This window comes from Raphanus sativus, unplaced genomic scaffold (genome assembly GCF_000801105.2).
Source record: "Raphanus sativus cultivar WK10039 unplaced genomic scaffold, ASM80110v3 Scaffold3278, whole genome shotgun sequence".
NCBI lineage: Eukaryota > Viridiplantae > Streptophyta > Magnoliopsida > Brassicales > Brassicaceae > Raphanus > Raphanus sativus.
The window spans coordinates 17-11,611 of NW_026618584.1; the positions used below are offsets into that span (position 1 = coordinate 17).

At 36.1% G+C, this 11,595-nt stretch overlaps 1 protein-coding gene across 1 annotated transcript; it reads right to left on the reverse strand.

Annotated features, from left to right (window-relative positions):
* Window positions 1-200: 200 nt before the first annotated feature.
* LOC130506474 (beta-galactosidase 3-like) lies at window positions 201-4,754 on the reverse strand. The gene is made up of 17 exons (XM_057001128.1): window positions 4,476-4,754; window positions 4,258-4,353; window positions 4,042-4,154; window positions 3,873-3,939; window positions 3,690-3,782; window positions 3,444-3,587; window positions 3,275-3,363; window positions 3,075-3,180; window positions 2,909-2,996; window positions 2,708-2,826; window positions 2,460-2,624; window positions 2,194-2,372; window positions 1,985-2,094; window positions 1,789-1,898; window positions 1,445-1,669; window positions 813-1,352; window positions 201-717 (listed from the first exon to the last, which is right to left on the reverse strand). Exons 1-17 carry the CDS (start codon window positions 4,659-4,661, stop codon window positions 577-579), a joined length of 2,571 nt encoding a protein of 856 aa, XP_056857108.1. The 5' UTR covers window positions 4,662-4,754; the 3' UTR covers window positions 201-576.
* Window positions 4,755-11,595: the final 6,841 nt, after the last annotated feature.

The following is an 11,595-nucleotide window of genomic DNA, read 5'->3' on the forward strand; positions in this document are numbered from 1 at the left end:
TAAGTGTTATTGATAATGGTCAAGATTTTAAATCTTGATCACGGTGGTCAAGGTTTAAAGATTTTTACACCTAAGTTTGGAGTTCGAATCTCAGGTAGAATGTTCAATTGTAATATCGTCTATATAATATTTCTCATTGTTTCTAATAGTATAATAAATCCGATAAAAAAAAACTAGATTAGAAAAGTGAAACGACAGCGTTTGAAACAAATGAGTCACACAATAAGATCTTTCTCCCAACATGAACCTTCACTTGTTGATTACAAAGACAAACTCAGAACCAAACATTAAACCAACTTCATTCAGCCCCCAACAAATCCGGTCTCCACAACCGGTTAAAATGGTCGGTGATGACCAGTGGGCAGAACGTTTTCTTGATAAGACCCGGAATTGCCCGAGACCCATCACAACTCTCTACAGACTTTCTCTCTTACCTAACTGAAAACTACTCTAAGCCAACAAAGTCTTCTGTTCAAACTAAACACACACATGCACACACAGCTTACATCTCTCTCCCCCTCTTTGTATTGTTTGGTTATACATTTTTTGTAGTCAAAAGAGCTCAATGATCATCTTTTAAGGCTTCCAACTGGTTACAGATGTCTCAGGGGAACATACCGCTTCAACAGTCAGCCGTTTCAACACATTCGGACACGGATCTTTCCCGAAGTTACTGTTGGATATCGTCACTGCACATCTCGCTTTCCCTACACACTTCTGCAAGTAACAAAAACACAGAACAGTTTTGANAAAAAAAAAAAAGAGTGTGACTGCAGTTTTATCTTAAGTAAAGATTCTTTTATCATTCTTACCCTCTCTAAGATAGCGTATGAGGTAGCTGCGTGACACTCTCCTTGCTGGTAACTCCCACATTTTCCTAAAGGAGTCCCAAAGCTAGCAAACTTGATAGCTGAAATAGCTTGACCAGGACTACATTTCAAATGAACTTTGGGTCTACGAAACGTTTGTCCTTTCCCATAGCTTTCGATTTGCCAGTTCTTGATATTGGGATGGTATTCAGAGACTTCAGCACAGACTCCAGAGACCGATCTTTTGACCAAAGAAACAGCTGATGGGTTTCCTCCAAGCTCCTCGAATATCACCAACAGGTTCTGGCTCGGTTTTAGCCATGATCTGGGGACATGGTAGTATCTCTGTGTAGGCTGACCACAGCCGGATAGGCACTTGTTCGGTTTGTATGTTCCTGTGTAGCTGCAATGACCACAGTCACCAGTGGCAAAGGCTGTCCAGTATCTCCCAATGCTCTCACCGTTCACCCATATCTGACCTTTTCCCATTCCTTCCATGTCCAACGCAAGCGGCTCGTTTCCTTCAGGTGCATCAAAGTAAGTCTGAAACACACACAAAAGAAGTATCAACCCATTAGCTCAGATTCTAAAGTTAGAAAAAGCTTTATGGAGTTGTGTTTGATTAAGACAAAGACCTTGTGCCATGTCAAAGGCTGAGGCTTTTGTACAATTAAGGAGGCATCCATCCACCCATTAGAGGGAGTGTTGGTTGGATATGCAAGATTCATAGCTTCTCCTTTCAATCCCACCTGGTAAGTCCATTTTTGCCATGACAAATCACGTTTCCCTTGAGACAACCCGTGCAGTGCCACTGGTCCCAAGATTCCAGTATTCCATGACTCGAAGTGTCCACCCACATTCTTCAAATTTTGAGAAAACAAAAGGGATCATCAGTATAAAAGAGATAAACAAGCAAAAAAAAAAAACAAATTAAGCAGCATATGAGAAAAAGAAAAAGAAAAAGAAAAAGAATACTAACTGGCAATCCAACAGCAACACTCAGCAAAGCAATTCTGTTAGTTCCAGAACGTAGATTGACCTTTCCCCTATAAGTGAATCTCCTGTTTTGCCTTGTTCCAAACGCAGAACCTGCAGTTTATATATGTATTGAAGTTTGCATATCAGAAACTCTCTAAATGGAAGTTAATGAGGTAAAACTATTCAAAGTATCATACCTGAAAGCTGTCCATTGACAAAGATATGCACGGCATGGCCTGTGGACTGGATAATGAGAGTTGGTAGCTCTCCTCCATGCAGGAATGATTCAGTTTCGCCAATATCAACACTACATACAAATTCCAAATATTTGGTTTAGCAAAGTTCTGAGAAACAACAATATTGAAGCTATATGGAAAATGTTTTTTTTTTAAAATAATTTATTTACCTGGTCATATACCAAAGATAATCGCTAGTGTCACGTGTGACATTGATCTGCTCCAAGAGCCCTTGAGTGGTGAATGTGGATCTGTCATCTAGAGAAGAAAGATCTTCCAAGTAACTCTGCCACTGGAAGTTCGGTGCGTTTGTCGGCAACATTTCCATCTGTGATGTTTGAACTCCAACCTGAAAATCAATCAAAATAGAAATTCACAAACATAATTGGAGGAACCACAGTTTCTAGTTTCATAACAATCATATAACACACTTTACCTTTGCGGTATTGAAGACTGCGTTTCTACAATCAGGAAGAATGCTGATGGACCAAGGAGGTAAGTTGTAATGAACGTTGTTAAACAACACTCTTGCTGCTGATTCTGTGTCATAGTTTGCAAGGAAAGCTGAACAATCTCCCGACTCTGAAGAGTACACATGAGCCTGTGGAAAAATAAATCAAAAATCAAAACAAGTTTCCACAGCCAAACCAAACCATAACACTATCAAATTAAATCCATTCAAACCTGTTGCTTGTTTCCTAGAGATGTAACAACAGGATCAGTTGAAACCAGAGATTTTTCACACATCTTGACAGCTCTGTGAAGCTCCTTTAGATGACCATATTTAGGTTCCCTGATTAAACCTATTTAACAATCAATCAATTAGTATACTAAGCATTGCATTAACCTTGTATTATAATTAATGTGGAGGGATATGTTTTATACCATATTCATCAATGGGGGCATCATAATCATAGCTGGTAGTGACAAATGGACCTCCGGCTGTTCTTCCAAAGTTAGTTCCTCCATGATACTGTTACAAAGAAAGATTGCTTTTAGGAAACCAGATCTTAAACCGACGTTTAATTAAGCGGTTTAATTGTATACATACCATGTAATAGTTAACAAAGGATCCTCCTTTTTGTATGAAACGTGCAACAGCAAACGCCAGATCCTGAACTGGTCTATGGTGCATTGGCCCACCAAACTCAGTAAACCTTAAGATACATATCAGTTCAAAGATTATCAAATTAGAAGATGATAAGTTCATGTATATACATATGAAGTAAAAAGAAAATGAGTAATCTGTACCAGCCACTCCATGCCTCTGTCCATATTAATGGCTTGTATGGCTTGTCGGGAGCAAATGAATCACAGTAGAAACCGTTGCATGTGTTTATCTGTCAGCAAAATACCAACGAGTGTGTCAATACCCAAAGCCACCTTAGTTTTGAGTTTATGCTGCGAACAAGAAACTAACCACAGGGTCAGGGGCATCGCCTTCTTTGCACATCACCCAGGGGACACCAGTCTCAGTTGCTACAGCCATTTTAGCAGCCCATGTCATGTAGTTGTGACCTTCTGCTCCCAATAACTGCCCTTGTCTTCCATACTCATTCTCAATCTAAACATTCACAATAAAAAAAGATGACACCTTTCTAAATTAAATCACATAGATCCTAAAGAAGAAACATAACTGCATGATCACACTAATCATAGTATTAACCTGAGAAAGGATAATGGGACCACCCTGGGACTCATACAAGTTCTCACTCTTCATCAGCTCAACTATTCTCTCAGTGAATCCTTGCATAGCTCTCTGCAACGTTACCCCCCAAGAAGATTAATATTCACATTCTAATAAAGTGGAAAAATGAACAATTGAAACTAAAAAAAAAAAAAAAGAGACCTTGAAAGGCTCGTTATCTGTTCTGAAGCTGATTCCAGGAACATACTTCAGCCAAACAGGGAATCCTCTGTTCAAAAAAACTAAAACTTTAGAAACGAGAGACAAATCTAGAGGCAACTGAATCTGAAGAGACAAGACAAAAGGTCAGAGGAACTATGGTTGTTGTTACCCGAAGTTCCACTCAGCACAAACATAAGGCCCAATTCGAAGATGAGCATATAGACCAGCTTTGTGTATCGTCTTCAGGAATCTCACCAAATCATTTCTCCCATCAAAATCGTACTGAAAAGGAACAAGTAATTGTCAAAAAAAAAAGACACAACATAACGTAGAACTAGAAACAGAACTGAACTAAACAAAAAAAAAAGAAAAGAAAGTGAGTTACTTTGCCAGGAGAAGGCTCATGGAGATTCCAGAAAACATAAGTCTCAATCACATCAACGCCTCCATCTTTCGCCTTCTGAATCAAACCTTCCCACATCTAAACCACAACAACAACAACAAAAAAGTTCACAAATTTTGATCAAATGTAAGAAACAGAGAGTCGAAGTTTGGATTTTTCGTTAAACAGAGAGTCAAAGTTTGGATTTTTAGAAATCTTACATCAGGTGTGCTTCGAGGGTAATGTATAGAGCCAGAGAAGAGGATTCGTCTCTGCCCATTTATGAGAAGTGCTTTACGGTCATAAGTAACGCCGCATTGAACAAAACCAACGCCTAGAATCAAAAACCCTAAGCACAGCCAGAGAATCAGTCGTGGAGAAGTATCACCAGTCCCCATGCTCTGCATTAACCTTCTTCCTTCGAGAGACTGACTACACGTATAGAAGAGGAGAAGAAGAGGAAGTGTTACACTTCTTCTTCTGGGTTTAAGGAGAGAGATAGAGAGGAGTAAAGAGGAAGAAGACGAAGGAGAAAGAAGAGAGGACGAAGGGGTTTTATTGCACTTCACAAGTGTCTATTGGCATCACCACTACGTGGCCGTGACCTACCGACGCTTTCCCACCATTTTTTACTCTTCTTTTATTTAATTATTTATTTATTTATTTGTTTTATTAACATCAAAATTAAAATAAGATATCAAAAAGAAAAGAAAAAGAAGTCTTGTGATTGATGTAGTAAGATCCGGGAGGTGGTGATGCTGCCCCTTTCTCCTTACCGGCTTAGAGGACGAGTGCGGTGGAGCTTAGTTGAGCGCTATTAAGCACCTGGGTGTGTGTTGTCTCGTCGTTTGCTGGAACTTAGGTTCAGTTCATTATCCCAGCCCGGACTATGAGGGCAGTCCTTGAGCGGGTTTGAATCTGCGGCTATGAGGGAAAGCAACTTGTTCGAGCAGGCATTTGAATCAGCTTCTTGCTAGCATTGTGTGCCTCATGTTCTGGTTTCGAGTTTCTCCACTGTTGTTTGTCTCGGTTCAACCTATCATCCGACTTGTCAAGAATTCTATCAGTACTTATTGTCCTGTTCGCTCCAAAGCAGAACGGCTCTAAGTTCGATTGCTTTTGATTCCATGTTTTTTACCTTTTTTTTGCCGTGGAATCAAGTCTAGAGATTTTGTAATTTGTTAACACATCTTGTAAGTCTCAAAGTTCATTTTTGAAATGATATTTACACTTTAGCAAAAAAAAAAAAAGCAGCTAATCACGCTAAGCTTTTTCTTCGTGTCTATTTTTTCCTGTATTGCTTAGGTTAATATATAAATGTGAATATTGTTGTGGAGTAGATGTTTAAAGTCATATTAAGGAAGAACAAAATTATAGAGTACGGAAAGTACTTTAGTTCATTTTAGTGAAGAAGTGTTTATATTGATTAGTCGTCGAAATGGATTCACATCGTACATGTGTCTTCCACTTTCGTTTCACAGTGTGTGCCTGTCATTTACAGCTTTAGCATAATAAATTCACCATTTAACATTGTTCCAAATTTTGATTTTGTAGTATTGTAGCGTCTGTATATGGACTTTTCTTCAGCTTTTGTCGTGTCTGAATAATGTATGTAGTTTTTATCGGGAAAAAATGGTTTATATACACCAGTTAAACATGTTTATAATAAGTTGTTCAGGTTTGAGCATGAGGAAATATTTCTTGTTTAATACTAATGGTTTTCAACCAAGGGTTTATGATGGAAAAAAAAGTATAGATGAACTTGAAAAGTGCATGTTTGTGTTTTAAGTACAAACTGTTTAGTTTTCTAAATAGAAGTAATTATTTCGTGAACGCTATAACAAAAACTCCAAACTTTAATACGAAACATAAGAAAATAATCTTCAAAAAAAAAAATAAGAAAATAATCGAAGCTTTGTTACTTAAAACATACGGCTTTTGACAACATATTGTTCATTCGTTTTAATACCATCAAACTGAAGGATTTAAGTATTTAACACTACAGCTGGTTGAATCCTTTGATTACCTTCTAAAATTATGCTGCATTTATTAGTACTATTATACAGCTTCCTCTTTTCTGTAAACTTCCTTGAAGATCAGTTACTAGATCACTTGGGTTCTTGGATCTGGTGAGAGTTCAAATCCATCAAACCCACTTGGGATTTAATTAATAGATGCTTCCTTAATCAAGGGTTTAGCAGTAAGACAGTAAGTAACTCTGAAAAAATAACTTTATTTAAATCACTCAAACATGTGAATGTGCTGCTCTCTTGTAATGGATGGTTCATATTCCAGTTTTACACCCCCAATATCATTTTTACGCTAGTACCATCCACCGACACCGACAAGCAGACTTGCGTTAATGGGTTTTACTCGTGATTTCATAGTCTGCTAGGGGTATATATGGAACTTACAAAATGTTCGATCAATAGAACTCTCCAAGAACGTACGGTCCGACATATAACTTTCACTTAAGCAAACTCTTTTGTATATTCCAAAAAAAACTTATTTCAATATAAGATAATAGTTTTTGAGTTTGGTCAGATTTGTAATCAGATGTGATTCGATAGAATCAACCAGCTTTTCTTATTGTCGGGGGAAAAAAACTAAAATTTATTATGAGATTGTTGATTTTTAATAGTATTAGTTTTACTAGTTAGTAGACTATTTAATCATAATGCGACAAATGGCTAGCGACTAGAAGAAATTTCAATTCGTACGAATCTATTAGTGGACCTTAGCGGTCAAAACAAAGTCTGAGTTTTCACAAAAAAAAAAACAAAAAAAAAAAACAAAGTCTGAGCTTAACTAATAATTTATCTGAATTTAATTTTAATAGATCAAATAAATCTTATTGTCGAGATTTCCAGCTTTTGGTAGTGTCTCCACGGGATAATTATTAATAAAATTTTGGAGGGATTAAGGATTTGTGTTAAACCCTAGATTAGACTAAGACTTAGAAGGCGTGAAGTGCGGAGAGAAGACGGACTGACGGAGGAAAAGGGAGGGCATAAAAAGAGTGGGCCAATCCGGCACGCAGTCGCATTACGCTTTGCCTAAACTATACGGCAGGCCCACTTCTTTGCTGCAGAACCATATATTTTTGTGATTCAATTTTGATTATGTTTGTGTTTAATCCATTGTTTTATACTGTGTTACAATTGGGATTTTATACAAACAAATAGATACAGACTCGGCTATATACATTTATACAAACAAATAAACATAACCTCGTCTATATTACATCAAATTTGATTTAATCTTCTCTCAACATCTCTAGTAACTTAATCAATGGCAACTTAAAATAATTTTATCTAGGTGAGCATGTAGTGATGATATGTTGAATTAAATTTACTTTTGAATCTATTTAAATTGCACCTCAAAAAGAACAAGTTAAGGTATATATCAAACACTGATTAAAATATCAGTTACAAAAAGAACACTGATTAAAATATGATTTTTGATGACATATTAACTCTCTATTACCATGTTTTACGTTCTAAAAGTAAGGTTATTCAATCACATTATCATGTTTTATGTTGGGTGGTGGTTGAATTTCGGTCAGAAAATCACCAACCCTAGTAGTTATCATTTTAACAAGGGATAAAACACAAACCTCTAGAACTTTGTTTCATAACATTTCCAATATTAAAACTATTAACTATCTCACCGCTCTTAGTTATATGTTTGGGAAATACCGTATTGAAAAAAATAACAAAAGCAAATTAGTAACTACATGTAAAAACTCAAATGTCGGTTTGTTTAGGTGTAGGAGGATGGTGCTTTAAGGTCCTACCCTACCTGTTGTGGTTCTGTCATCTGTGAAAGGAGACGAACTCGCTGGCACGTGGGAAAAGCTTCGGTGCATGTGTCTCGCGTGAGTTCTTGTCCTTTTCCTGACCAGTTATTGAAAATGAACCACCTCTCATTGGCTTCGAACCTTCGTGAAACCATAAGATTCCTCACTCCGTTAGTGGGACTCCATTACTGTGAGCTGTTATATTTTCTCATTCTACTATGTATTACTATTTGTTAGAAGAGACACCTCACACGCCTCTCACCAAAATAAGATTCGTCTGTCGGAGTTCCGATCCTTCGCTTGTTCCCAAGACAAATAAAGTTAATTTTCATTCTTGTGCGTTGTAACATCGACCTATGTAGTGTTAGATTTACATACTCCCATATCTTGAAGCATCACCTTTACTATCCTTCGAATAGATACACAATGTTGTGTTGTTGTATACTTTACAACCATATGTATTGATTTATTCTTTTTTTTTTTGCGTCTTAGTATTATATTAAAAGGCCAAAGGCCAAAAGTACAAACATTTAAAAAGTCCAACAAAGAAGGACTGATACAACAGGTCTTAGAGGGTCACCCGCAAACCCATTAAAGTGGGTCACCAACCCACTGGCCCAATTTAAAAGCCCAAAGAACCCAACACAGAGGGTGATCAAACTTGCTTGGCACGTGACAATCAGATCTACTACGCGTCATCCATCCTTCTCCGGCTTCCGAATCAACGCCACGACTTCTCTCTGTCGGCACCGGAACCGGGACAATCACAACCAACGGAACCCTGAATCCAAAGCTCAACAACGAGCCGTCATCCCCAAACAAGATCAGCGCTTTCACCATGGATTAAAACCGCCTACCATCGATCCTCGATCACCAACATACAGCATGCAGCGTCAAAGTCACATCGAGAGGCAGAGTATCGGTTGAAGCACTTAGTCGTAAATCAGCAAAATCAGTATAAAACCGAAAACAAAACGACGGTAGCGATAATGAAAAACACCACCACCTTCTGGGAAACCTATAACCAGAGATGGAGATGCTGAGGGAGCCACTCCTCCCAGAATCACAAGCCGGAGAAGCCGTTGGTAAACGACCCAACGCTTCCCAGAGTCAGAGCCAGACCACCACCGAAAGGGTGCGAAGCCGAAAACGGAGAAAACGTCACAAAACCTTGAAAGATGTGCCGTCCAGACAAAAGCTTTAAAGATATAGCCGATAGAAAACACAATATGTATTGATTTATTCTAAACTTGTACAATTTTCACTAACGTAATAGAAAAAGAAAAAAAACTTATAATCACTGACGCCGAGGGTAAAGAGGAATGGAATCTAGGTCGGATCCTGACACTTGATATGGCGCCACGTTAGTCGTTCGTTAGCCTTCGCGCCTTTGACTCTTCGTTGCTATCCTTTTCATGTCGCTTTTTTCGTTTATGTAACTTTTGATGGTTGCTTTAAACCTTTTTTTTCTTATCTAACTTTTCCACTATAGAAAGAAAAAACTTTAAACCAACACAAAGCCAACCCTTTACAACATTATGGAAGAACAGGAATTATTAATCATGAACTACAAACATAATAATGGCTTAGCATATGAGACATGTTGTAGATTACTACTCCTAATTACCGTTATCAAAGAATCTACCGTTGTCCGTTGAGCTCATCATCATCATCTCGATCAATTAATGATTAAGTTTTTACTGTTGTTGATTGAAACTAAACTTTTTATAACGAACTTGTCGTGTAAATTACAATCTTCCGATTAAATATTTTGACATATTCGTAATTAATACAATCACAACAACATTTTCTGACCACTAGCTAGTACATGCAAAATAAGGAAACCGATATACAAACTTGATGGAGATATTTTTAGATGGAGCTAGTAAATTTACAATGCTACCACACATTGCTTCAAAAATAAGAATTCATCATCTAGTACTTCACATGTTTTGGAGTCAATCATAAATAGATATATACCCCCCCACACACCAAAAAGAAGTAATTTGTGTTTCATGGAAAACATTACATTAAATGTTGATAGTGGCATGACTGTAGTGTCCCTCATATTTGGGAATGCAAAACCAGTTGCATGAAAAGTACCTACTTCGAGATTAATCTAAGCTATATAATGTTTCTTTGATCAATGGTAATGGGTATATAGCTTGATTAGTCAGTTAAGCCTAAAAAATACGTAAGTGTAAAACTTCATAATTTATTGCCAGTTTTATGAAGTCCAACACAATTAGTGGTATGCTATAATAACACTAACACCTATAGATTGGTAATTCATCTTTGTTAGACAAAAGGCTTTGCATGAAATGATATAATAACGGTCATAAAGGAGACTTGTGTTTATGAGCTTAGTGGAATCATTATAATACCGTACATTTATATAATTTAACGGAATCGGAAGCCATTATGTATTATAAAATTTCGCCTGTGATTCCGTAATCAAACATACATAATTATTTAACATTATCTATAACATTTGTTGTTTGGCCACGAGAAAAAATGATACAGACTGACCATGCCGTTGAACATAGTAATCGAGACCGATGGTCTAGTTGACTATGCAAAGAGACATATACATGCACGTAGCAATAATAGCCTCTTTACCTATATCGATTTTGCAAAGAGATATCTTAATAAATTAACGTTCACCATTATTACTTGGTTTAACAAATGAAATTTGCTTAATATAAATTTATTACTTCACAACATTGAACATTTTTCGTTGCTAATCATCATTTGCCTATTTGGTGGAGGCCGTCTGCCATCCAAATGTTTATACATTGTAGAAAAAATTAATGTTATACACAAATATTTTATGTTAGTTAGGTTAAAACTGAAAAATCTAATTCTTTTTTACGGCTATAAAAGCATCTTCAACTCCACTCTATATTTTACTGTAAAATGAAATGGAAAATGAAGTAATAAAAAAGAAAAAACGATTACTCCATATACGAAGTAATGGATTTTTTTTTGTTTACCACTTCATTTTCCGCTCTATTTTATGGAGCATGAGTTTTTTTTGTTCACCACTTTATTTTCTACTCTATTTTGTAGTAAAATATGGAATGAATTGGAAATGCTCTAATTACAAAGAAATGTGTATTTTTTTTTTGACGTCTAGGAAATGTGTATTTATAATATTATATTTGTCAATTATCATAAACTGTGCATTATTTAGTTTGTTGCGGCTGCGAGTTCCTAAAGTAATTAGGTGTTTTCCTGCACCATGTGCAGAAATAAAAGTTTTAAAAGATAATTTATTTTAAAATACAAATTTTATTAATTTTTTATTTTGTTAATTTTGATTTTATTATTTGCTTACAATATATAATTTTAATTTAATCATATGTAAAACTTTAAGATTAAAAAAAATATTTTTATTCAATGTATTTTAGTAATATATATGTATATCTTTTTCTAAAAAATATTCAGTCAAATTTTGTAAATGTAAGAGAAAATTTTGTTAAGTGTATAATTATCAAAACATAAAACTAAATAATTTTCTAAAATTTATGGATATTAAAAAT

Bases quoted from the DNA above. Each gene is read 5' to 3' on its own strand.
- LOC130506474 (XM_057001128.1), bottom strand. From the start codon at position 4,661: ATGCAGAGCATGGGGACTGGTGATACTTCTCCACGACTGATTCTCTGG. The intron at 3,364-3,443 runs GTTAGTTTCTTG...TTTTGCTGACAG, and splicing joins GCGATGCCCCTGACCCTGTG to ATAAACACATGCAACGGTTT. The intron at 718-812 runs GTAAGAATGATA...TGTTACTTGCAG, and splicing joins CATACGCTATCTTAGAGAGG to AAGTGTGTAGGGAAAGCGAG.